The sequence below is a fragment of the Callorhinchus milii genome, unplaced genomic scaffold, assembly GCF_018977255.1.
Source record: "Callorhinchus milii isolate IMCB2004 unplaced genomic scaffold, IMCB_Cmil_1.0 Scaffold13, whole genome shotgun sequence".
In the NCBI taxonomy this organism is placed as follows: Eukaryota; Metazoa; Chordata; class Chondrichthyes; order Chimaeriformes; family Callorhinchidae; genus Callorhinchus; species Callorhinchus milii.
The window spans coordinates 9,300,859-9,328,613 of NW_024704754.1; the positions used below are offsets into that span (position 1 = coordinate 9,300,859).

Below are 27,755 nucleotides of genomic sequence, written 5' to 3' on the forward strand. Positions count from 1 at the left end.
TCTTTTCAAAGAGCCAGCACAGACACGATGGGCCGAATGGCCTCCTTCTGTGCTGTATGTGATTCCATGCTAACACCTTACACCAGTGGTGGGCAACCTTTTTGGTCAGCCAAACAAATAATTTTTTTTGATTGAATATTTCTTAATTGATTGGCCATCCATAAACATTGTCACTCAGAAGCTACTGGAAATAAAACACTGATTTAAAAGACTCACCTTAACTAGTGCAAATGTTGGGGGCCACTTCTTGAAGGCCCTGTGGGCCACTTCCAGCCCATGGACCATGGGTTGGCCACCACTTTCTTACACATTAGAAGAATGACTCACAGTGCTTTGCAAAGCTGGCTGAGCATCTGAATGGGGTTGGGGGGATGGGGGGGGGGGGGGAGAGAGAAAAATGAACAAACGGCAGTCAAACAAGTTCCTATTAAACTTCTATATAAATTACCTGTACTTGGGTATAGGGAGTGCAATTTCCAAGTTTGCAGATGATACTAAGCTAGGAAAAGTAGTAAACAGTGAGGAGGATAGTAGTAGAATACAAGAGGACGTAGATAGACTGGTAAAATGGGCAGACACATGGGTGAACAAGGAGAAACTATTTCCGCTGGCGGATGGGTCGGTAACCCGAGGACTCCGATTTACAATAGTTGTTGAAAGAAACAAAGGGGAGGTGAGGAGAAATTTTTTCACATAGCGAGTTGTTTGAATCTGGAATGCATTGCCTGAAAGGGTGGTGGAAGCCAATTTGATACCAACTTTTAAGAGAGTAGATAATTATTTGGGGAGGACAAGTTTGCAGAGGGAGTGGGATTGATTTGGATAGCTCTTTTCTGGACAGGATGGGACAAATGTCCTCTTTCTGTGCTGTATAATTCTATAATTCTTCTCGTCCCTTCGAGTCCCAACCCCATCTTGGGTGCCCAGCCAGCAGTGCTGAGTGCTTTCAGAGCTGTCCTGCCAATGTGAAAGGTATTGTACGAATGCAAATTGTTGTGTGCATGCCATTAGGTAGGGTGACCATATTTTGTAAGCCAAATCCTGCAACGCATATATATTGTGAAGTCCTGTAGTTTAGTGGTTAGAGCACTTGCCTCACAAGTGAGAGGACCTGGGTTCGATTCCTGGGCAGGGCGAAACTTTAGGCAAGTTTCCTTATTCCACACACTTCTGTTTACCTAGCAGTATGTAGGAACCTGATTGTGGATTGCTTTTCTGGTGGTAATAATCCCTTCAAAAATAATAATAATTTGGTCACTCAATCCCCGACTGTTTGTGGGACACTGCTGTGCACACTTTACAGTATATTCTATGAAGCGCTTTGGGATGTCTTGAAGATATAAGGCACTATATCAAATGCAAGGATTATTATATTAAGAAATTGAACTTGCCACAATTCCTGATGCAGGCAGTACTGGAGAAGCTTGTTGGACTGATGGCTGCATTTCTCTGATGAGTGTATTGTCTTAGAAATGTATTGTTCTTGCTCAATTTGTTGAAAAAATTTGACAGGGACACAATGCCTCATCTGGGGAGAATTGGGGAGGACAAGCTTGCAGGGCTATGGAGAGAGCGCAGGGGAGTGGGATTGACTTGGATACCTCTTTTAAAAGAGTCAGCAGACAGAATGGCCTAAATGGCCTCCTTCTGTGCTGTATAATTCTAAGTGTGGTACCCTATATTAGGTATTTGTGAGCATGAATCTCACAGCTCTTCCTTGACCTGTGGAAACCTTGGCAATGGACAGTAACCCAAGTTAATGGGAATTGACCAGTTTTATTGGTTTAGTTGGCGGCACTTTGAGACTGGTTTGGGATTGCAGCCACTTGTTGCCAGTATAAAAGATGGCGGTCGCGGGTTGTGACAGTTCCGGTGGAGAGGGATAACGTGGGAGGAGTAGTTTTGCCTGCTTCCGGTTGACCTTTGCTTCCTACTCCCCCCACGGCCGCTGTTGTCCACCATATTGGGTTGAGTTGCCCGGAGCGATGGAGGAGACGAAGCGGGAAAGTGAAAAGTTCGTTTTAGCGAGGATGAGCTGCGTCGAGGAGAAACGAGCCGCCGGCCGTAGGAAGAAAAATAATAACAATAGCAGCAGTGGTGGTGGAGGAGGCGGCGTTAGCGCGGCGGTCCCCCGAGAGAACTGGAGCCCCATCCTGGCCGGGGAGTCGCCGAGCCTTGAGCACGGCAAACAGCGGGGGATGGGGACGGGTACAGGCCCAGACTGGGCTGGGGAGCAGGTAAAGAGCTGATGCCCACAGGGGGGAAAGAGTCTGCGGGGAAGTCGGGGCTCCTGTTCACAGGAGAGATCGGGGTAACTCGGTGAATCCTGTACTTTCATTTTCATGCCCTTTTTAAGCTGGAGATTTTTTCAAATTATATTTAATTTAATGGCTCTATTTTCGTAAAGCAAATGCTGCCAGGTGTGCGCCACCTTGCGTGGTGTGTGTGTTGGAAGGGGGCGGAGTGTCTGTACTATTGACTTGGGGGCTGATCTGCTGATTGATGAGAACCGCGCAAGAGACCTGGATAAGTCCTGTCACTCGCAACTATCCTTTTAAACTTCTGAACTGTTCAATTCAGTACGTTTATTCTCTACCCCCTCCCCTTTAAATGTCAAACTCTGAAGTGTTCTTGACTCTTCCTTTCAAATACGTTTCGCCGGTGCATCAGGGCCACAATCGGTGCAAAAATCTCTTTCCCGGAACTGTGATAGAAACTTCTTATATATTTTGTACACAGGTGTGTTTTCTAAGTTTGTAAAAGCACAACACAACCGGGATGCACTTACTTTGCAAAGCATTCACCAGGCTAGACATCCAGTTTGTCGTCTTGCCTTTAGTCCAACTAGGATTGGCACGTTTGCTAAACGTGGCTTAGTTTACTGAAACAGTCTCTCCTTTAGGGTTGTCGATTTGTTACTAATTGTTCTAAGCTTGGTTAAGCAGAGCAATCTCTTCCTGTCATTTGTAGGTTACTAAATGCACTGAGTTTTCAATACTTTTTGTAAATTAGGTTTCACAGGCCAGTTGGTTTTTGCACCTTGTACATTATAAGCTTTGAAATATGTTCTGCTTTAAAGCGACAAATCCTTAATATATCGATGTAGTTCATAATGAATAGCGGCTGTATTGGTTGTCTTTTATATTATGGCACATACTTGCTCTAAGAGACTGCCTTGGTATCCTAAGGCATCTATTACAACCATGTGTGCCACACAATGGTTTAATAAAATGGGTGGAATGCCACAAATCCAGCCTTAATTAGGCCATAGTCAAATGCTTGTATAATTGCTTCTCTGGAGAGGATTGTAAATATGGTAAACTGAATATGTTGCAGTGGATTAATTGTTTTTTTTATTCAGTTTGAACAGTGAGCTATCATCATCTCCATGCAGGGAATGCTCCCAATGCCTCACATCTGGCCCATGTGAACCGGAAGGTGATGTTTTGCTTGCCCTACTGCATTCCTGTTTGTATTTTTATTATTTTTGTTTAGTTTTTTCTCGATGTGTCCCTGTCACGATACTGTTTCATATATTTTCCATAAACTGCTCACTTTCAGATATTTTTTTCTGGGTTGTTGTCATATCTGATGTTGCTACAAACTATAGGTTCCACTGTTTATTTTCTAATCTTAGATTCCCTGTGCCACCTTTCCTGGCTGTGACCTGATTTCCCCAGGCTCCACCTTACTGTCACCCATTCTAACTTGAATAATATTAGCAGACCCAGTGTGGACCAGAAAGCTGACAGATGGCTGCAGGTATTTGCACAATGGAACAGCGATGAGGTTGGTCTTGACCTATTAAGCCAGTCAGGAACCTGGGTATCTTGTTTGACCCTGAACTGTCCTTTCTCCCCCATATCCACGCCATGACCGGCACTGCCTACTACCACCTCCAACATTGCCAGACTCCGCCACTGCCTACTACCACCTCCAACATTGCCAGACTCCGCCACTGCCTACTACCACCTCCAACATTGCCAGACTCCGCCACTGCCTCACCCCTCAGGCTGCCGAAACCCTCACCCACACATTCGTCACATCAAGGTTCGATTACGGGAACTCCCTCCTCATCGGCCTTCCCAACGCTGCAGATCATCGAAAACTCTGCAGCTCGTGTACTCTCACGCACCAGGCTCCGTGACCCCATCACTCCCACCCTCGCCCGACTCCACTGGCTCCAGAGGATTGAGTTCAAGATCCTCGTCCTCACCTTTAAGGCTATCCATGGCCTTGCCCCCTCCTAACTCTCCAATCTATTGAGTCCCTACCAATCTGCCCGCTCCCTCCGTTCATCAGGCTCTGGCCATGTCTCCATGTCTCCCGCCCTACCAGCGGTGTCCTTTCAGCCTCTCTGCCCCCACAGTCTGGAACTCCATCCCACGGTCCCTTCGCCTCGCTTTCTCCCTTGCCTCCTTCAAGGCCGGTCTCAAGACCCTTCTCTTCGACCGTACCTTTGGTCGCCCTCCCACCTCGCTGCCATCCCTCACCCCTACTCCACCCCTCCCCCATGCTTGGGCCCCAACACCAGAATGTTCAACGCTTTGGGACGTCCTCCCAACGTAAAAGGCACTCTATAAATAATTTTGTTGTTGTTCCAATCACAAAACAATACCTCAATATTGGCTGTGGTATTTCTTTATCAATAAGTGTTGTTGGGAAGATGATGCCATGCAAACTTTTCCTTCCCCATTTTCTCCCGGCATCTCTCTTCTCTCTTCCACCCCACACCCCACCCCCCGCCCAGTTTCATTCAGTCAGTTGATCTTGCGAGGGTTCATGATAATCTCCATAATCTTTCGGTACAGTTGAACGGGGATAGTTTGTGCGGCTTTGCTGTGTTCTGCTGGTAACTGTTGCATAACTGCTATAGCAACAATGTTAATGCTGTATTAGACATTGCTCTTTACATTATTTTTCAGTAAGCAGTTGGTTCAGGTCAGTGGATTATATATAAAAGTACAAAATGCCGACTTTATGGATGGACTGGGGTGGCAGAAAATAAGATGAGTTGGGATGCATTAACCCAAGTCCCAGAAAGGCAAATTAGTTATATGCAATTTTCTTAAATTAGCAATCTTTCCAATTTATAATGGAGTTTACAGAAGTGTCAGTTTACCCTGTGTTCAGTGTGTGATATAATTATCCATAGATGACTGTGTCAGATAACCTGACATGTTAGTTCGCATGCGTACAGTATAAAGAAAATGGGAAGAATGTGTAGTCAAGTGCTGAATTCTGAAGATGCATTTATCCGGAATTCACTTCTTGCAAGTCCTGACAAGCAGTAATAAGTTACTAGGCCTGATCTGCTCATCTCATAATGGTTGTAGGTAAATTAATGTAGCAGTGACGTATAATTGCCAATTGTATATATTTTTAATGATGATCTTTGAATTTTTATTAGGATTAGAGTTCCTCAGATTATCATCTCCAACCTGGGGGCCTTCTCTGGCGCTTCTGCCATCTCTGCTTTAAAACTATCTGCTTGAAGGTGTGTGAAAGTGGAGGAGTGTTAACTCTCCTTGACTGTTCTGAAGTGTTTAATCTCTGCTCAGTGCTTCATTCCACAACTGTGCAATTAAAATGATGGCTACAAGATCCATCAAAATGAACCCTATCCCCATCATTCTGTGGCATCGAACACTGGCACCTTCATGTCTTCTTGCCAAATTTCAATAAATTATGTGCAGTAATGTCCCCCAGAGGTCAGTATTGGGACCACTGCTCTTTTTGATCCATATAAATGACCTAGACTTGGGTACAGGGAGTATAATTTCTAAGTTTGCAAATGATACTAAGCTATAAAAAGTAGTAAGCAATAAGGAGGATAGTAGCAGACTGGTAACATGGGTAGACATGTGGCAGATGAAGTTTGATGTGGAGAAATGCAAAGTAATGCATTTTGGGAGGAAGAATGAGGAGAGGCAATATAAGCTGATGGTACAATCTTAAAGGGGGTGAAGGAACAGAGCGACCTAGGGTTTTATATAAGTAAATATTTGAAGGTGGCAACTCAGGTTGTTAAAAAAGCATACGGGATACTAGGTTTTATAAATGGGGGCATAGAATACAAAAGTCAGGAAGTTATGATGAACCTTTATAAAACACTGGTTTGGCCTCAGCTCGTGTTCAGTTCTGGGCACCACACTTTAGGAAGGATGTTAAGGACCAGGAATGAGGAACTTCAGTTATCAGAAGAGGCTAGCAAAGCTAGGATTATTCTCCTTGGAGTAGAGAAGTTTAAGAGGAGACTTAAAAGAAGTTTTAAAATTATGAGGGAATTTGATAGGGTAAACAAGGAGAAACTATTTCCACTGGCGGGTGGGTCGGTAACCCGAGGACACCGATTTAAAAAGTTGTTAAAAAAAAAAGCAGGGGAGGTGAGGAGACATTTTTCACGCAGCGAGTGCATTGCCTGAAAGAGTGGTGGAAGTTGATGCGATAATAACTTTTAAGAGAGATGTAGATAATTATATGGGGAGGACAAGTTTGCAGGGCTATCGAGAAAGAGCAGGGCAGTGGGATCGATTTGTATAGCTCCTTTCAAAGAGTCGGCACAGACACGATGAGCCGAATAATAATAATAATATTCCTTGCACTTGATATAGCTTTTTTCACATCTTCTAGATGTCTCAAAGCATTTCACTGTAAAGTGAATTGACTGTATATTTGTGGGTGAAATGCCTCCATCTGTGCTGTATGATTCTATGTAAATTGCTCCAATGTCCGTACACTGCTTGGGACATGATTCTGCTCTTATATAATTGGGCAATAAGAGACAAATGAATCTTGGTGAGCTCTGAGGGTTGTGTGGGAGTATTGGGATTGTTTGTTTCAATTCAGGACCCAATCCGGTCCTGAATTTTGTTTTGCATTGTTGGTATGAGATTGTTGAACACTCAGATCCAGGCTGAGTTTTTGGCGTCTTCTTGGGACACATGCCCAGGAACTGATCGACTTTCAAACCCCTACCTGTATTCTGAACTAGCTGTTAAGTTTGTGTCCGTAGCCAAGAATCAGTTTTTTTTTGTCCATTGCTCTCCTTTATGGTGGACCTACGTTTCTATTGAAGGTTTTTTACCACAGTATAGCTGATGTGGCTTTTTGGCAGTAGTGGGTGCTAAAAGCGCTACATACGGAATGGATTTTACCAGGCATAGGATGACTATACTGAAGCCAGTCTGGACTGGGGCACGTATGGGATTTACTATATCTGGTAGTTCATATTGAACGTTATTTTGTTGAGGGCTTTTGAATGGCACAAGTTTGGTCAATGGGTTTAGGTCTGTAGCCACTGCTCTCAGCTCTCCTCACAACAGTGCCCGTTGCCTTCGCTCCACCGGGTCTGGCCTCCTCCTTGTCCACCGAATCCTCCGCTCCACCATCGGTGGCCGTGCCTTCAGCCACTATGCCCCAAGGCTCTGGAACTCCCTTCCTCACTCTCTTCACCTCGCCCCCTCTCTTCCTATTTTCAGGTCAGACTGAAGACCTTTTCGACCGCACCTTTGGTCACCTTCCTCCCCCTCGCCCTGGCTCGGCCCCATTATCCGTTACTGTGAAGCGCTCTGAGACACCGTCTGACATGGAGGGTGCTATATAAATCCAAGTTGTTTTTGTTGTACCATTTAATAATAATAATAAAAATCCATGCATTTGATAAAGCGCCTTATCACATCTTTGAGACATATGGGAAAAGCTGCTTTTCGACATCAAAACTGATAGCATCAGACAGAATAAATGTGTCCCTTTTTTGCAAGGGGTAAACGTATATTACATTTTTATCTCGAATGAAGCGGGAGTTATATTTATCTTCTTTATTAAAGTGTTATTGGCATTGTTGCATCCGGGCAAAAAGCATTTGGTTCTTTGTCTTGCTCTTAGTTTTGGGCACTGGTAAGTAGACAAAAAATTTATGAAACGCTAAAATTAAAACTCAATCCCAAAAGAAAGGCTCAGAATTGAGAGTACTCAAGCATCACAAAGTTCAAGACAGTTAAATTTAAGTTTGTCATTGTAAAATCTCTGCAGCAAACACTTTTTGTGAGAGTTCTTATTCTTTACCCTTCTAAGTCTTCCCAAACAATGTGCCACCTACTGAAAGTAAGCAACAAATTACATTTATATTACGCCTTTCAGGTCGGAGGACATCCCAGGGCTCTGAATAGTCAAGAATTTGTACCCAAGCTGGGGGTTGGAATCGAGGGATGGAGGGTAAGTGGATGTGGTGGGTGGATGAACGAAGGCATGGTCAAAGAAGAAGGTCTTGAGATGGGCCTTGAAGGAGGCAAAGGGTGGGAGGTGAGGCGAAGGGACTCCAGGGTGGAGTTCTAGTGGGTGGGGGCAGGAAGGCTGAAGGCCCACCACTGATGGTGGGGAAGGGCGGGAGTCATGGAGCAGGCCAGTCCCTACTGAGCGGAGGGAGCGGGCAGGTTGGTAGGGTTTAGTGGTTCGCAAAGGCAGGGAGGAGAAAGACCATGGAGAACTTTAAAAGTGAGACAAGGATCTTAAACTCGTTTATCTGGGGCAGTGATGGCTGACTTGTTACCTGTGTGACTACGCATGTGTTATGCGGCCCATGGATTGCAAGTTGTCCATCCCTGCTCTGAGGGATGGGGAGCCAGGCAAGGATGGGTGTGATTGGCTCATGGAGCTTGGTGTGAGAGACCTTGAGATGCAGAGTTCTGAATAATCTGCAGCTTGTGGAGGGAAGTGTTGGGAAGTCTAGCGAGCAAGAAAGAATGGAAATCCTTGGTCTGTACTTTAGTTCTGTAGATGCAGGCGAATATTGCAGTGACTTGTGGAAAATAACCCGAGTTAGTGCTCTTGCCCTGAACATGTGTTAAGGAACCTGCATCCTTACACTGAGTTGTACAGTTCATTTCCTTTCTGATGCACTGTACTGCCTAACATATCTTCTGCTTACCGATGTGTTTGATGTCTTAGTATCTTACTTATAATATGCCGTGTTTTGGCCAGAAAATCTACAGTAATTTCACTTTACACTATATTCGGTGAAGCGCATTGGACGTGATAAGGCGATGTATCAAATGCATAGATTATTATTTCAGCGTCGGGGTGATTGCAGTATAGATTGTTTGTGGTCTTAATGTTCATCCATGCCCTCTCCTCCATCTCTTGATTGGTAAACAACAACAAATTATACTTGTCTAGCACCCTTCACGTCGGAAAGACATCCCAGAGCGTGGACAATCAAGGTTTTTTTGGATCCGAGTTGGGGTCAGGAGGGGTGAGGGCAGTGGAGGTGGGAGGGTGGCTGAAGGCACGATCGAAGAGAAAGGACTTCAGACAGGATTTGAAGGCGGCCAGAGAGTGGGTGGGGTGGAGAAATTGTGGGATAGAGTTCGAGAGTGGGGGGGCAGAGATGCTGAATGCCTGGCCGCCAGTGGTGGAGCGGGAAGTGCAGGAAACCTGAAGCAGGCCAGTGAAGTTATGAGGTCAGAGAGGTAGCGGAGAGAAATACTGTGGAGGGCTTTGTAAGTGAGAACAAGTGTTTTGTACTCTATTCTCTGCGGGATGGGAAGTGAAGAATGGGGGTGATTAGGTCGCAGAGCCTGGTGCAGGAGAGGGCATGAGCTGCAGAGTTTTGAATGATCTGCAGCTTGTAGAGGGAAGAGTTGGCAAGTCCAGCGAGCGGGCAGTTAGCGTAGTCAAGCTGGAAAGTGATGAAAGTGTGGATCAGGGTCTTGATGGCCTATGGTGAGAGGCAGTGCCGGAGGCTGGCAATGTGGTGGAATGGATCATGGCATGAATGTGGGGTTTGAAGAATGGCTGGGAGTGAAAGGACACCAAGGTTTTGTATTGGCTCAGTGAGGTGAAGATTGCAGCAATGAATAGTGATTACATCAGTGGCTGAGGTGAGGAGACGCTGCTGGGAGCCGACATTGAGCTGGAGGAAGTTGGCACTCGTCCAGGACTTGATGTCAGACAGACAATTTGCCAGGACATCAATGGTCCTGGAGTCTAGGGTGGAGGTGGTGAGATAGAGTTGGGTGTCATCTGCATACATGTGGAAATTGACCCCATGCCTGTAGATGGGGCATGTATAAATTGAAGAGGAGGGGATCAAGGACAGAGCCCTGAGGGACGCTACACGTGACAATGCTGGGGCTAGAGGAGAAGCTGTTGGTGGACACTAAGTACAAACAGTGGGAAAGGTAGGATTGGAACCGGGCAAGGAGGTGAAAGGAAAGGCAGTGGGAAGAATAGAATGGTCAACAGTATCGAAAGCGGCCGGGAGGTGAAGGATGAGGAAACGGAGAGAGCCCTTGTCACAGGTGGACAGAATGTCATTTGTCACTTTGACTGGGCTGTCTCTCAGCTGTGAGCTGCACAAAACCCAGATTGGAAAGGTTCATGGAGGGAATGCTGGGAGAGGAAAGAGCGAAGCCGGGAAGCGACAACTCATTCCATGACCTTGGAAAGAAAAGGAAGGTTTTGAAATGGGACGGTAGTTGGAGAGCAGAGATGGGTCAAAGGAAGGTTTTTTGAGGGTAGGGGTGCTGACGGCTGTCTTTAGGAGGATGGGTACAGTGCCTCAGAGGGAAGAAGATGTAGAAGAATAGTGGTATATTAATATTCAATTTAGGTTGTTTACAAATGGGGGTCATTTGCTTGGAATCTTTTAAAAGAAGTAATGGAAATTATTGGCACTTAGTTGAAATTTAAAAACTGGTGAGCTTGATTTTCTTGTAAGGGTGTTTGGGTGAAAACAAGTATGTTGGTCAGGTGGAAAAATAATTATAATCCTTGCATATATGTCCTTTCTTTGTTTCATTTATCTGTTTCTTGGTTCGTGCATTCTTAATATCATTCAGCAACAACAATATTATATTTATAGAGCTCCTTTCACGTCGGGAGGACATCCCAAAGCGCTGAACAGTCAGGTGTCGGGGCCCGAGCATGGGAGAGGTAGGGTGAGGGAAGGCAGAGAGGTGGGAGAGCGACCAAAGGCATGATCGAAGAGAAGAGATTGGCCTTGAAGGAGGCAAAGGAGAAAGCGAAGGGACCGTGGGTTGCAGTTCCAGAGTGTGGGGGCAGAGAGGCTGAAAGTCCGGCCACCGATGGTAGGGCGGTTTGGACGGGGGACATGGAGCAGACCGGACGGAGCCTAGTGAATGGAGGGAGCGGGCAGGTTGGTAGGGAGCCAGCAGGTCAGAGAGGTAGGAGGGGGCAAGGCCATGGATGGCCTTGAAAGTGAGGACAAGGATCTTGATCTCGATCCTCTGGGGGATGGGGAGCCAGTGGAGTCGGGTAAGGGTGGGAGTGATGGGGTTGCGGAGCCTGGTGTGCGAGAGTACACGAGCTGCAGAGTTTTGGATGATCTGCAGACTGTGAAGGGAAGATTTGGGAAGGCCGATGAGGAAGGAGTTTCCATAATCGAGCCTTGAGGAGATGAATGTGTGGATCAGGGTTTCGGCAGCCTGAGGGGTGAGGTAGTGGCGGAGTCTGGAAATGTTGCGGAGGTGGTGGTAGACAGTGATGGTTATGGCCCGGATGTGGGGGAGAAAGGACAGTTCAGGGTCAAACAAGACACCCAGGTTCCTGACTGGTTTAGTGAAGTTGAGCGTGCAGCTGTGGATGCTGATGCTGCGAGCACCTGAGGTGCAGAGACGCTGGCATGAGCCAATCAGAAGGGCCTCGGTCTTGCTGACGTTGAGTTGGAGAAAGTTGTCTCTCGTCCAGGACTTGATGTCGGACAGGCAGTCGGTCAGGACGCCAGAAGTCCTGGAGTTGAGGGGAGGCAGAGAGATAGAGTTGGGTGTCATCCGCATACATGTGGAAATTTACCCCATGTCTGCGGATGATGTCACTAAAGGGTGTAGAGGGTAGAAGAGTAAGAGCATGTAGAGGGTGAAGAGTACCTGGTCAGACAGAGTAGATTATCCACATTGGCATAATTGTGATATCTCTTCATCTTTATAGGCTCTCAAGAGTAATTTAACATCTCCAGCGATGTAACATTAAAAATATAATCAGTTGTCTCACAATTTATTCATTCCTATACAAGTGCCCTGAGTTGGACCTTGAGGCAGTTTTGGCAAGAAATCACTTAGCATCACTGCAGCATGAATGTAGGGAACACAAACCAGAAACGTTTTATTGAGGTCTTTATTAAATTGAAGAGCCATCTATTTAATTCTCTTCAGTTCATAGACAATGCTATTTTAGTCTGAGTATCGCTAATTTTCTAGTCCAAATCACTTTACTGCTTCCAACAGAATAAATACTGCACCAGGCATTGGTATTTCCCTAGTTAGTGATGTTTTACTTTTCCAGAGATCTCATTTATTGTATATTATGGGCACTGTTAATGATCATTGCATTGGCTAAAGCATTGTATCATGTTAATGTCTCAAAGTGGTTAACAAAACTTTCTTTGAAGTGTAGTTTATTTGTAGGTGAACACTGCTTTGCACAAACTGGCTGCTATTTCACACAAATCCCTTTTCTTTTTGAATAGTAGTATGGAAAACATTTATTAAAGTGGAGTACTTGAAGATTCCCAAGATGACAAGCCCTGAAATGAAGGTGGAAAAAGGCTGTTGGAAAGTTTGTGTAGATGGCTGAATGGTGACAGTGGAATACAGGAAAGGCCCAAATATACCATTTTCTGATTTTAAAAAGTATTGTCCCTACTGTTGGCCTTTTAGTGTGACGTATCTAATAGGGAAAGTACGGCAATTGTTGTGAAGAAATCTGTTTAATAGATTTAATAAAAGTAAAGACAATAAATTCCACATGTGAATCATGCCACTGCTGTATTTGAATTTTCAAAGCTGTGAGTTATCAGATGACAGTAATCTGAGTGGATGAAATAATATGGGAAGCATTTAAACTTGCTCGCCAGAGATTTATGGCTGCAAGGCAGAAGTTTAGAACAAGGAAGAAGTTGTAAACTGGATAATGAATTGGCCAGATAATTGACAACATGGAGTAAAACAACAACACAATTAAATTTCTAAAGCGCCTTTCACGTCGGGAGGACGTCCCAAGGCGTTGGACAGTCGGGGGTCAGGACATGAGCGTGGGGAGCAGGGTTGAGATGAGGGAGGGAAGAGAGGTAGAAGAGCGGCTGAAGGCATGGTTGTAAAGGAGGGTCTTGAGTCGTGCCTTGAAGGAGGTAAAGGAGGGAACAAGGTGAAGGGATTGTGTGATGGAGTTTCAAAGGGTGGGGGCAGAGAGGCTGAAAGCCTGGCCGCTGATGGTAGGGTGGATCAAGCAGGAACCTGCTGAATGGATGGAGCGGACAGGTTGATAAGGGGTTAGCAGGTCAGAGAGGTAGGATGGGGTTTCAGTGGCTTGAGGGGTGAGGCAGTGGCGGAGTTGGGCAATGTTGAGGAGGTGGGGGAAGGCAGAGTGAGTGGCACGGATATGAGGGAGAAAGGACAGTTGAGGGTCGAACAAGACCCAGGTTCCTAACTAACTTGGTGAGGTGGAGTGTGCAATCGTGGATGCTGCCAGTGTTGAGGTGCTGGCGTGAGCCGATCAGAGGGCCTCAGCCTTGCTGACATTCAGCTGTAGAAAGTTGGGTCTCATCCAAGACTTGATGTCAGTCTGTCAGTAAATCAGTTGTCCTGGAATCGAGGGTGGAGGCAGAGAGATAGAGTTGGGTGTCATCCTTGTACATGTGGAAGTTGACCCCATGTCTGCGGATAAATAATAATCCTTGCATTATTATTATTGGAGGATGATGCCTCCAAGGGGGAGCATGAGGAGGCTGACTGAGGACAGAACCCTGAGTAGCTACTAATAGTTATACTGTAATTAGGCACTAGTTACTCTATGAATTATCAATAATAAACCTTGTATATGATATACAATCTGTACATATTTTGGCCTCTATACAGGAGGCCAAACTGGGAATAGTCAGAAAGAATATAGTGGTGATTGGGGATGAGACAGTCAGGAAGACTGACACACTTTTCTGCAGTCGTAGCAAGGAGACAAGAAGACTCTGTTCCCTTCCTGGGGCCAGGGTGAAGGACGTCACTTCTGGGCTGGAGAAAAATTTGAAACAGGAGGGAGTGGATCCAATAGTTATGATTCACATAGGGACCAATGATGTAGGTAGGACAAGTAGGGATGAGTTGAGGAGCACGTTCCGGGAATTGGGAGTTAAGCTAAAGAGTAAAACATCAAAGGTGTTAATATCGGGATTATTACCTGAGCCAGGGGCAAATTGGTACAGGCAAAAGAAAATTAAAGAGCTGAATACCTGGCTTAAAGAATGGTGCGGAGGGCAGGGGTTTCACTTTATAGGCCACTGGCACCAGTATTGGGGGAGACAGGAGCTCTTCCAAAGGAATGGACTCCACCTAAACAGGGCTGGGACAAATGTCCTGGCAACACGAATAAATAGGGAGGTAGACAGGGCTTTAAACTACTAAGGGGGTGGGGGGTAAATTCAATCAGATGTAATCCGTTACAATTAAAATTAGGACCAATGAAAGTGGGAGAGCAGATTAACCATGGAGATGAGCAAAGTGTATCAAACGGGGAAAGGAAGCCCAGGTATAGGGTACTGGTGAATAGGACTAATAGCCCGAAGTCAGAATTAAAGGTGCTATATCTGAATGCGTGAAGCATCGAAACAAGACAGACGTTAAGTGCACAAATAGAAACAAACGGGTATGATCTGGTAGCCATCACCAACATGGTTACAGGGAGATCAAGGGTGGGAGCGAAATATTCCAGGGAACTTGGTGTATAGGAAAGATAGGCAATGTGGTAAACGAGGAGGGGGGTGGCACTGCTAATAAAGGATGGGATAAGAACAGTAGAGAGGAAAGATTTCAAATCAGAAAAGCAGGAAGTAGAGTCGGTATGGGTAGAGGTACGTAACAACAAGGGGCAGAAAACTCTAGTAGGAGTAGTTTATAGACCCCCGAACAGCAGTCACAGTATCTCTCAAGGTATAAATCAGGAAATTAGCAGAGCATGTAGTAAAGAAAAAACATTATTTGTGGGTATTTTAATCTGCACATAGGACAACTAAATTGGGAAAAGTATGATAGAGGAAAAGTTTATAAAATGTATTAGGGATAATTATCTAGATCAGTATGCCGAGGAGCCAACCAGGGTACAGGCCATATTAGACCTTGTTTTGTGTAATGAAGCAGGGCTGATCAGCAAACTGGAAATTAAGGCTCCTCTAGGGCAAAGTGATCACAATACATGGAATTTAGCATTAAGTTAGAGAGAAATAGTTAAGTTCGAAGCAAAGGTTTCAAACTTAAGTAGAGCTAATTTTACTGGTATGAGAGAGGATTTAGCCAAAATAAACTGGGAAATTAGACTTAAGGATTTGACAGTAGACCAGCAATGGCAGACGTTTAAGGAGATGGTGCAAAATTCCCAGCGAGCACGTATTCCTTTGAGGAATAAGAATGCCGTGGGAAAGGTGGCCCAACCGTGACTAACTAAAGCAGGTTAGGGAAAGTGTAAAGTTAAAGGAAGAAGCCTATAAAACAGCTAAGATGAGTAGTAAACCCAAGGATTGGGAGAACTTTAGGAATCAACAAAGGAGAACCAAAAAATTGATGAAGAGGGAGAAAATGGAATATGAGGGCAAACTGGCGAGGAACATAAAGACAGACTGTAAGAGTTTTTATAAATATATAAAGAGGAAGAAATTGTCAGGGGTAAATGTGGGTCCGCTACAGGCAGAGACGGAGGGAATTATAGTAGGGGACAAAGACATGGCAGAGTCATTAAACAAGTACTTTGCTACTGTCTTCACCTTAGAAGACACTGAAAACCTACCAAGAATAGAGGGGAACCAAGAAGAAAATGTTAGCGAGCAACTTGGAGGAATTAATATTAGTAAAGAAATGGTTTTAGGTAAATTATCAGGTCTTAAAACTGATAAATCTCCTGGAACTGATGGCCTACATCCTAGGGTTTTAAAAGAGGTGGCTACTGAGATAGTGGATGGCTTGTCTTTGATCTTCCAAAATTCTCTGGATTCTGGAACGGTTCCCATTAATTGGAAAATTGCAAACGTAACACCACTATTTAAGAAGGATGGGAGAGAAAAGTTGGGAACTATAGACCAGTTAGTCTGACTTCAGTGGTAGGGAAAATTCTTGAGTCCTTAATTAAGATGTCGTTATGGGATTCCTGGAAGACCATAACAAGATTAGGCAGAGTCAACATGGCTTTACAAAAGGGAAGTCATGCTTAACTAATCTTTTAGAGTTTTTTGAAGATGTATCTAGCAGGTTAGATAGGGGGAACCAGTAGATGTAGTATATTTAGATTTTAAAAAGGCATTTGACAAAGTGCCACACAAAAGGCTATTGCACAAGGTTAAGGCCCACGGGATTAATGGGAACATATTAGCATGGATTGAAGAGTGGCTAATGGGTAGAAAACAGAGTAGGGATAAACGGGTCATTCTCGAATTGGCAGGATGTGACTAGTGGAGCGCCACAAGGATCAGTGCTTGGGCCTCAGCTATTTAAATTTACATCAATGATCTAGACGAGGACATTGAATGTAACGTATCTAAATTCGCGGATGACAATAAACTATGTGGGAGAGTAAGCTCTGAGGATGATGCAAAAAGATTGCAACGGGATATAGATAGGCTAGGGGAGTGGGTGAGTAGGTGGCAGATGGAATTTAATGTGGGGAAGTGTGAAGTTATTCACCTAGGTAGGTAGAAAAAAATAGAAAAACAGATTATTTTCTAGAGGGGGAGAGATTAGATAGTGTTAGTGTGCAGAGGGATTTGGGTGACCTTGTACACCAGTCTCAAAAAGTTAGTTTGCAGGTGCAGCAGCAACTAAGAAGGCGAACGGCATGTTAGCGTTCATTGCAAAAGGTTTAGAGTACAAGAGTAGGGAAGTCTTGCTGCAACTGTATAGGGCCTTGGTGAGACCGCACCTAGAGTACTGTGTGCAGTTTTGGTTTCCTTATTTAAAAAAGGACATACTTGCCTAAGAGGGGGTGCAGCGTAGATTCACTCGGTTAGTTCCTGGAATGAGGGGACTGACCTATGAGGATAGGCTGAATAAACTAGGGCTGTATTCTCTAGGGTACAGAAGAATTAGGGGAGATCTTATTGAAACATATAAGATTCTTAAAAGGCTGATAAAGTAGACACTGAGAGTCTGTTTCCCCTGGTAGGAGAATCATAACCAGGAGTCACAGTCTTAAAATTAAGGGTCAGCGTTTTAGAACAGAGTTGAGGAAACATTTCTTCACTCGGAGGGTAGTGAATTTATGGAATTCACTACCCCAGAAGGCTGTAGATGCTCAGTCCTTGAATATCTTCAAGGCTGAGACTGATAGATTTTTTTAAAAAACAGAGTGATTAGGGGATATGGGGATAGGGCAGGTAATTAGAGTTCAGTCTGAAGATCAACCATGATCTTATCGAATGGCGGGGCAGGCTCGAGGGGCCAAATGGCCTACTCCTGCTCCTAATTCTTATGTTCTTATGTAACATTTTATCACACCATCAAAACATGTCAAAGGATTAAGGATTTTACTGTAAACTGTAAATTTACTGTACTTTGTAGAGAAATGTGGCGACTGTCACACAAACAGTCACGAAGTATATAATCATTTTGTTTTAACCTGGGGGTTGTTGGCCAGGAAACTGGGAAGAACTCTTCTCATTTTGAATAGAAAAACACTTTAATATGTAGACATGACCTTGTTTTAACATCTCATCCGAATAACAGAATCTCCGAGAAAGCAGCACTCCCTCAGCACTGCTTTGGAGTGAGTAGTCTGGACTATAAGATCCTGATGGAAGGGCTTGAACTCACAACCTTCTGATTCGAAGAATATTTCCACCTTAGCCAAGCTAATGCCTGCATTGGCTGCTGCGTTTGTTTACAAAACAGTCACTCGACTTCACTGTGAACCTTACAAGGCACTTTGATGATATCCTCCTAACGTGAAAATCATTTTAACAAATGCAAGCGTTATTATCTTTAGAAACTTGGTAACTAGGCAGATGAATATTACTTCATGAATGTGAATACAAAATATATTAAAATGGTTGTGTCAGTAGGTAAGATGGAATCAGGAAATTAGTTCTGCAATAAATCAGATCAGCAAGTGTTGACTCGATAGCATTTATGGGCAGTGCCCAGCTGGTAACATATTTATAGTTGTCCAGCACATCCAGATTGGCTCCATGACCTGTCAAGCTTCGTCCTAATTCATCAAAATGAAGCCATTGTAGGATGTACCTTAATCCAAATGCTCATCAACAAAACCACCTCCAAATGCTTCAACGTGAGATCCACATCCGGTGAGATGGAAGATGTATGTATTCGACAGTGAATTCAGCCCTTTGGGGTTGAGAATGCCATAAATTCACTACCCTCTTGAGTGAACAAGTTTTTCCTCAACTCAGTGCGAAAGGGCTTACCCCTACTTTTAAGACTGTAACCCCTGATTATAGTTTCTCCAACCAGGGGAAAAAGTCTCCCATTATCTATTCTGTCGTGCCCCTTGATAATCTGATAGGTTTCTATAAAATCACCTCTCACTCTTCTATATTCTAGAGAAATATAGGCCTACATTGCTCAACCTATCCTCATAACTCATCCCCCTCATCCCTGGTACCAACCTAGTGAATCTACGTTGTACACCCTCCAAGGCGAGTACATTCTTTCTTAAATAAGGAGACCAAAACTGCACATAATACTCTAGGTGCGGTCTCACCAGGGCCCTATACAGTTGCAGCAATACTTCCCTACTCTTATATTCTAACCCTTTTGTAACAAATGCCAACATACCGTTAGCCTTCCTAATTGCTTGCTGTACCTGCAAACTAACTTTTTGTGACTGGTGTACAAGGACACCCAAGTCCCTCTGAACGCTAACACTATCTAGTTTCTCCCTTTCTAAAAACGAATCTGCTCTACTGTTTTTGCTACCTCGGTGGATGACCTCACACTTCCCTACATTATACTTCATCTGCCACCTATTTGCCCACTCACCTAGCCTATTCTATATCTCGTTGCATTTTTTTAATGTCATCCTTGGTGTTTACTCTCCCTCCTACTTTAGTGTCATCTGCGAATTTGGATACATTAAGTTCGATGTCCTCATCTAGATTGTTGATGTGGATTGTAAATAGTTGAGGCCCAAGCACTGATCCTTGTGGCACTCTACTAGTCACATCCCGCCAATCTGAGAAGGTCCTGTTTATCCCTACTCTTTGTTTTCTTCCCGTTAGCCATTCTTCAGTCCATGCTAATATTCCGTGGCCCTTAATTCCATGAACCCTAATCTTGTGGATCAACCTTTTATGCGGCACCTTATCGAATGCCTTTTGAAAATCTAAATACACTGCATCCACTGATTTTCCCCTTATCTAATCTACTTGATATGTCCTCAAAAAAATCTAAAAGATTTGTTAAGCATGACTTTGTAAAGCCAAGTTGACTCTGTCTAATCATATTATGATCCTCTAAGTATCCCACTATGACATCCTTAATTAAGGATTCTAGAATTTTCCCTACCACTGATGTCAGACTAACTAGCCTGTAGTTCCCCATCTTTTCTCTCCCACCCTTCTTAAATAGTGGTGTGACGTTTGCGATCTTCCAATCATTGGGAACTGTTCCAGAGACCAAAGAATTTTGGAAGATCCGACACAAGTCCTCCACTATCTCATGAGCTACCTCTTTTAAAATCCTAGGATGCAGACCATCGGGTCCAGGAGACTTGTCAGTTTTTAATGCAAACAATTTCCCTAGCATCAATTCTTTGCTAATGTAAATTTCCCTAAGTTGCTTCCCTATCATTAGCCCCTTGGTTCATCTCTATTTCTGGTAAACTTCTTGTGTCTTCTAATGTGAAGACAGAAGCAAAGTATTTATTTAGGAACTCTGCCATATCCTTATCCCCCATTATAATTCCTCCTGTCTCTACCTGTAATGGACCCACATTTACTTTTGCTACCCTATTCCTCTTAATGTATTTATTACTCTTCCAATCTGTCTCAATGTTCCTAGCTAGCTTGCCCTCATAATCCATTTTCTCATTCTTAATGAGGTTTTTGGTTTTCCTTTGTTGGTCCCTAAAACACTCCCAGTCCTCAAGTTTGCTACTCTTTTTGGCAGTTTTATAGGCCTTTTCTTTTAGTTTTATACTTTCTCTAACTGCTCTAGTTAGCCATAGATGAACTGCTTTCCCTGTGGTACTCTTATTCCTCAAGGGAATATGTGACCACTGGGAATTTTGCACTACATCTTTAAACGTTTGCCACTGTTGGTCTATTGTCATATCCATTAATCTAATTCCCAGTCTATTTTAGCTAATTCCTCCCTCATACCTGCAAAGTTAGTTTTATGTAAATTTAAGACCCTTGCTTCGGATTTGACTACATCGCTCTCTAACTTAATACTAAATTCTATCATGTTATGATCACTCTGCCCGAGAGGAGCCATAATATCTATATTACCGACTAGCCCGTTTCGTTACACAAAACAAGGTCTAGGATGGCCTGTCCCCTAGTTGGTTCCTCAGCATACTGTTCCAGAAAGCTATCTCTCATACACTCTATGAACTCCTCCTCTATCCTACTTTTGCCGATTTGGTTTTCCCAATCTATGTGACGATTGAAATCACCCACTGTATTACCATTTCTACATGCTCCTCTAATTTCCTAATTAATACCCTACGCTATGCTGTGATCACTGTTTGGGAGTCTATAAACTACTCCCACTAATGTTTTCTGCCCCTTGTTATTTTGTAATTCTACCCATGCGGTCTCTACATCCTGGTTATCTGATTTGAAATCTTTTCTCTACTATTTTTATTCCATCCTTTATTAACAAGGCTACCTCCCCCATCTCATTTTCCACATTGTCTATCCTTCCAATAAGCTGAAAACCCCGCAATATTTAACTGCCACCCTAGATCTCCCTGTAACCATGTCTCAGTAATGGCTACTGGATAATACCTATTTGTATCTATCTGTGCCTTTAATTCATCTACCTTATTCCGAATGCTTCGTGCATTCAGATATAGCGATTTTAATTTCTTACCATTTCCCCTACTCTCTGATGCCCTATCTTTTTCACTGAGGTTCTTACCCCTCTTTGACCTATTCTGTTTATCTCTCTCACTATTCTGTTCTGCCACCTTTAGTTTTCTCAATACTGCTGGCTTGCGGTTATTTCTAATTGTTCCCCCCCCCCCCCCCACCTTTACTAGTTTAAAGCCTTATTTACCTACCTGTGTATTCGGTTAGGACATTTGTCCCAGCCCGATTTAAGTGGAACCCATCTTTTTGAAGCAGACCCCTTTTCCCCCAATACTGATTCCAATGGCTCATAAAATGAAACTGCATTCCGTACCATTCCCTCAGCCATGCATTCAACTCTCTAATTTGCTTATTCCTGTACCAATTTGCACATGTCAAAGGCAGCAAACCTGATATCACAACCTTTGATGTTCTTTGTTTCAGTTTAGTTCCCAGCTCCTTGAACTCCCTCCTCAAATCATCACAACTAATCAGAGGTTGCTTATGTCCATATATATGAGAGCAAAATATCTACATGTCAACTGGTTCAGAAGATTGAAATACTTACTGCTTTTAGTCCTGCTGTCAGATGTTTTATGCTTTATAATTTTTTATTAATTTTTTGAACTTTTTTGTTTTCATTATTGGTGAGTGCAGCAGAGATGCCCTATTTTCATGTTAGAGGGGGAAAGCAGTACTGTAAATCTTGTCTTTGTTTAAAGGTAAGGCAATTAATGAAAAACTTTTAAACAAGATGGTTATTTAATTTCAGCCATCCCTCACAGCCCATCATCCAGCACAGGACTGTTGCTTGTTGTGCCACCACGAACGTAAAGACTGGGGAACGCAACCGAATGGGATTGCGGATCTAAAGACACTGGCACATGCGGTGCCCACATTGGCACACACCCTTTTGGAGCACATGCCTCTCTGGATATGTCAGACCTGTCAAAGAAGAGTTGAGGAAGAGGAGCAACGATCCATTCTTGAGCAGACCCTCATGGTNAAAAAAATTCTATTGATAGTCTTGCTGAAATTTTTTTAAGTATATTGCTGTGGATTCCTTTGGACCGCGGAAATGTATTCAACTGAATAGTTGCAAATGTATGAAGTGCTTTTAGGTTAAGGAAAACTTTTTTGTGGAAATTAGGGCAGTTTAATTCAGAATGTAGTTTATGTATTGTTGATGAAGTTGATTTCATTTAATGCAGTAATTTATTTGGTGGTGATCCTTGGGAGGCAATGAAGCACTATTCCATTTGTTACCTAGTGCCAAGCACTTCTAAATTACATGGATTCTTGGATGGAAGCCGAGTGAATGAAGTTTCCTCTGATATCCACTGAAAGATATCCAATGACCAAGTAGTGACTATCCTCTGAGAGGGGGAGATAATCAGATCTCTTTGCGGTTGAGTTGATTCCAAACTGACACACCTGTCAATGGAAGATTGGAATTGAGTCGATTCTCTGTGGTGGTCTCCATACTCCAATACCTCCAACTCCAGGACCACTGCTGTCCTGACATTGTCTGTCAGACATCAAGTCCTGGATGAGAGCTAACTTTCTCCAGTTGAACGTCAAACAAGACTGAGGCTCTCCTGTTGGCTTCCGCCAGCACCTCCACACCTCAGGAACTGACAGCATCACCATCCAGTTATGCACACAAAACACCATTGAGCCAATCCAGAACCTTGGTGTCTTGTTTGACCCTCAACTGTCCTTTTACCCCACATCCATGCCATGACCCGCTCTGTCTTTCCCGACCTCCATAACATCACTCAGCTCCACCACTACCTCACCCTTCCGTCCACTGAAACCATCATCCACGCATTTATTACATCTAGGCTTGACTGCACCAATTTTGTGCTTGTCTGCTTCACAACTCTCCCTCCACAAGCCACAGATCATCCTGAACTCTGCAGCTCATGTTGCTTCCCGCACCAGGCTCCGTGACCCAATTACCCTCACCTGGCTCCACTGGCTCCCCATTCCCCAGAGGATAGAGTTCAAAATCCTTGTCCTCTTCTTCAAGCCCTCCATGGCCTTGCTCCTTCCTATCTCTATGCAGTGAAGCCATATCAACCTGTCCGCTTCCTCTGTTCAGCAGGCTCCGGCGTACTCCATGTTCCCTTCCCCTGCCTATCCCACCATCAGTGGTCAGGCTTTCAGCTTCTCCGCCTCACTCTTTGGTACTCCATCCCACAGTGCCTTCGCCTGGCTCCCTCCTTTGCCTCCTTCAAGTCCAAATCTCTGACTGTCTAGTGCCTTGGGACATCCTCCTGATGTGGAGGGAGCTACACAAATGTAATTCATTGTTGTTGAACCAGGCAGGCAGGTCCATAGTACTCTTCTTGTAAGGCACTGTAGATTCTGGAAGCTAGGATGGCTTGTTTGTGTGACTTGGAGGAGCAGAACAGTCACTGGTGGTTGAGTTTCTATCCATGCAACATCTGCTAACTCTGGAAATCAAAGGCCTTTTGGGCAGAATTGTTCTTCCTGGGAAACAGTGAGGTGTTTGCCAGTGTTTGTAATTTTTAAGCCTCATAATTTTAGCTGGTTAAATTCAGCAACTGCAGTGAATGGATTCCAAATTGTCCTGATGTTTGTAAAGCAAGCATTGATTGGCCAGGATTTGGTCTAACAGCCATGTTTTTTTCCCACAAAGCATCAAAGAGTGCCCCATGGTCAGTGAGAGGTGGAGAGGGAATCCCTGTCTTCATTGCTCATTGGCTAGTCTGACTGAATCAAAACGTATATTAAAACCTCAGCTGGCCGGACCAATGGGGAAGCCAGAATTTCTGGTTAAGTGTAATTACAACTTGAGCAGAGAGACCAGCAGCTTGAGGAGCGAACTGAGTGAGGTGAAACAGTGAGAATTCTGTTAAGGAATTTGGTGAGAGTTGGAATTTGGTGCAGAGGGGGAAAGAGGTTCAGAATTATAAAATATGTTATATTACAATAATATAAAGCATGTCTGGGAGAATGGCAGGGCAGCTGAGATTGGTTGCATGCATAATGTATGCCACGTGGGAACTCCAGGAAGCTTTGCGTGCTCTGGACACGTGTGTAGGAAGTGCCTCCGGCTGCTCGAGCTTGAGGTCAGAGTTTCTGAGCTCAAGGAGAGGCTGGCATCATAGCATACGGGTGGCTAAAGAGTTCATGGATCGAGCGTTTCAGGAGGTGGTCACCCCACAGCCACATAGGGTTCAGAAGGAGAGTTAGTGGGTGACTACCCGGCATGGTAGGAAGAGTTGACTGGCAGTGCAGAAATCCCCTAACAGTGTGGCATTCACATCCAGTTCTCTGTACTGAATACCGGTCACGGTGATGACACCTCTAGGGAGCGGAGTCAAATGCAAATGGATGCACAGGGGGACACAGGGAAGCGTGTGAATGCAATTGTCATTGGGGACACAATGGTGAAAGGAGTAGACAGGCGTTTTTGCAACCAAAGACGTGACTCTTGCATGGTATGTTGGCTCCCTGGTGCCAAGGTTGAAGACATCACAGAATGGGTGCAAAACATTCTACAGGGGGAAGGGGAACATTCAGAAGTCGTGGTTCATGTTGGGATACATGACTTAGGGGGAAACGAAAAGGGCTGAGATGCTACAAGTAACTAGGGAAAAGCTAAAGAGTAGGACCTCAAAGGTGGTGATCTCTGGATTACTCCCAGTGCCTCATGCAAGTGAATATCAAAACAGCTGGATCAAACACATGAATCCATGGCTGGAGAAATGGTGCAGAAAGGAGGACTTTGGGTTCCTGAATCATTGGAACCTGTTCTGGGATAGGTGGGATGTATACAAGGTGGATGGGTTACATCTAAACAGGGCTGGGACCAATGTCCTCACAGGATGGAAGAGTTTAAACTAATTTCGAGGGGGAAAGGGAATCAGGATGCAGCATTAGAGAGGACAAACAAGTTACATAGAGGGCTGGGAGAGACGATTAGCAATGTAATCAGTAGTAATCCAGAAAAAGGAGGGTTCAGACGAGGGAGAAATGGGGTTATGATGTCGTGGCAATAACAGAGACCTGGCTCAAACAAGGGCAGGAATGGGGGCTGAATATTCCAGGCTACAACGTATTCAGGAGGCTTGGGGAAGGAAAAAAGGAGGGGGTTGATAATATTGATTAAAGACACAGTTACGGCCCTGGAGAGTGACGATGTGCTAGAGAGTTCAAAAATAGAGTCGAGTCAAGGAGCAGAAAAAGGAGCTGTTACTCTTTTAAGTGATACTATAGACCACCAAATAGTGGAAGGAGATAGACGAGCAAATCTGCAAGCAGATTTCAGAAACATGCAAAACCAAGAGTAGTGATAATGGGGGACTTCAATTATAATAATAATAATCCTTGCATTTGATATAGCGCTTTTCACGTCGGGAGGACGTCCCAAAGCGCTTCACAGAACACACTGTAAAGTGAATTTGTGGGCGAACGCGGCAGCCAATTGCGCACAGCAGTGTCTCACAAACAGTCGTGGACTGAAGTGACCAATTCATTATTGTTTTTTTTTTCTTGAGGGATTATTATCAGGCATGTGGAATAAGCAAAACTTGCCCAAGGTTTCACCCTGCTGGGAATCAAACCCAGTCTCTCACTTATGAGGCGAGTGCTCCAACCACTAAGCTACAGGACTCCCAAGGCTTGCTTCTTTTTTTTTTACTGTTAGCTTTTTCCAGTGTTGAAAAATCCAGGTAAACGCTGTTATTCAATTGTTATTCAATTGTTTGAATCCAGCGAGTAAGCTATCTCCTGTTGCGGGTTTCAAACTGAGTCAAAGTTGATATCCTCGACCACTGAAGGCCAGAAAGGATGGTAAGGCATGCTAGGGCTAGGGTGACATGCGAATTCCTGTCTGGTAAACCTGGGTTCACTGTATTTTTAAAGAACAGCTGATGCATTGAGACTCCTATTGGATGTTTGGTTAGGCAATAAAATAATGTTCATGTAAAATAGATGGTTATGTAGAGCATGTGGATGCTTTAGTTAAGCCTTGGTTACAATGGCATTCCATATGAAAAGCCAAAACGCTTACCCACGCAAAACTAAATAAAATCTGTCTGTTGATTCCAAAAGACATCTTTGAGGATTTGTTTGTGGGTGGAATAAGAAAACCAGAATTGCAGTAAGAACTGATTTCCTGGAAAGAGAGTCCATCAATCCTGAACCTTTCTCAGACAACATAATTGTATCACAGACACTCTTCCACCTGCTTTACCTTCTAAAAGGCTGTGCTGCACTAGTATTCGCTGTTCTCCTAGCCCTACCATCGGTGGCCGGGCCTTCAGCCTCTCAGCCCCGAGGCTCTGGAACTCCATCCCCCAGTGCCTTCGCCGCCTCCTCCCTTTCCTCCTTCAAGGCCGGTCTCAAGACCTTTCTCTTTGACCGTGTCTTCAGCTCCCCTCTCAACTCTCTACCCCCTCCTTGCCCCCTCCCTTCCCTCCCCTCACCTTGACCATTTCCCCCCTGCTTGGGTCCTGACCCAACTGTCCAGCGCTTTGGGACATCCTCCCGACGCTCTATAAATGGAATCTTGTTGTTGTTCTGAAGCAAAAATATTTAGCTATCCCTATATCTCCACTATTTAACCCTGACTTGTTATGCTTTGTTGGCATCAGTAATCTTTTTCCACTGCCTCAGTATATTTACAACAAATTTTACAGAAAGTTTTGGGGAATTCTTTAAGACCACATCTTCTGTCTATCCTCACCAAAAATGTATTGTCAATTATTTGGTGCTAGTCAAAAAGCACAAGCAATTTTGTACTGTGATTTAGCTTTGTAGTTCCATCCCCTAACTTTCCTGTTGGTCGCATTTGTATATTTGGAAGTACAGGGTTTAGAAGTTTGTTATATCTGATGATCTAAAAATGGGAGATTGCTGTAGAAGGCACAGGATTGAACTTTGATAACTCTATTCGCCTAGGTTCTGAATATAAAATCAAGTATTAACTCTCCCAAATAAGCGGAAACTAGTCTGTGAATGAATTCAATGTAGGTTACAAATCTTTAACGATTTCCCAAAAAGTGCATTTGAAGATTGATATTTTTTGCTTCGTTAGCATAAACAGCAGTTCAGCATTCAACAAAAGTAAAGCAGATAAGGCTATAACTTTATAATCATGCCCTAATGGTTCCTAGTATTGGCCTGTTAATGTTTTTCTACCAAGTAGAGCAGGCCTCTTTTGGAATATAGAAGAATCCGGCCTCATGCCATCTTAGGTCTGAGAAACTGCAAACTACACAGGACAGGCAGGGCAGATTTAGCAGGGGTTATCTCCTAGTTTGTTCCTCTTATCCTGTTTTCCCATAAGCATGCGCTGCGAAAGACTCTGCTGTGTTAATGAGTCCATCTTTGACATGCACACATACAGACAGAGAGACATACACACACACAGACTCAGAGAGAGACACACACTCGCAAATACACACAGACAGACAATCTCAACAGCAGTGCCTCGGAGTGAAGCAAAGCCTATTTCCTGTTCGCACTACGCGTGCATGTCCGGAGCTGCTCCGCCCACAGTAGCGTCGAATAAATGGGCGGCAGCAGTACACAAAGGCCCAGGCGCCAGATACTTCATTGTTTAACGGAGGAAGTTTGTGGGACACTGCTGTGTCCAATTGGCTGCTGTGTTTTGCCCACAAAATATACAGTCAATTCACTTTACAGTATATTCTATGAAGCGCTTTGAGATGCCTCGAAGATGTGATAAGGAGCTATA

General features: G+C 44.1%; 1 protein-coding gene across 1 annotated transcript in view; it reads left to right on the forward strand.

Annotated features, from left to right (window-relative positions):
* Window positions 1-1,949: 1,949 nt before the first annotated feature.
* Window positions 1,950-27,755, forward strand: part of LOC121850034 (protein FAM193B-like) — a 29,631-nt gene continuing 3,825 nt past the window's right edge. Inside the window, exons 1-2 of the mRNA XM_042339936.1 lie at window positions 1,950-2,237; window positions 21,795-22,025. Of these exons, the coding sequence (XP_042195870.1) occupies window positions 1,986-2,237; window positions 21,795-22,025 (483 nt within the window). The 5' untranslated portion in view covers window positions 1,950-1,985. The remainder of the gene's footprint in view (window positions 2,238-21,794; window positions 22,026-27,755) is intronic.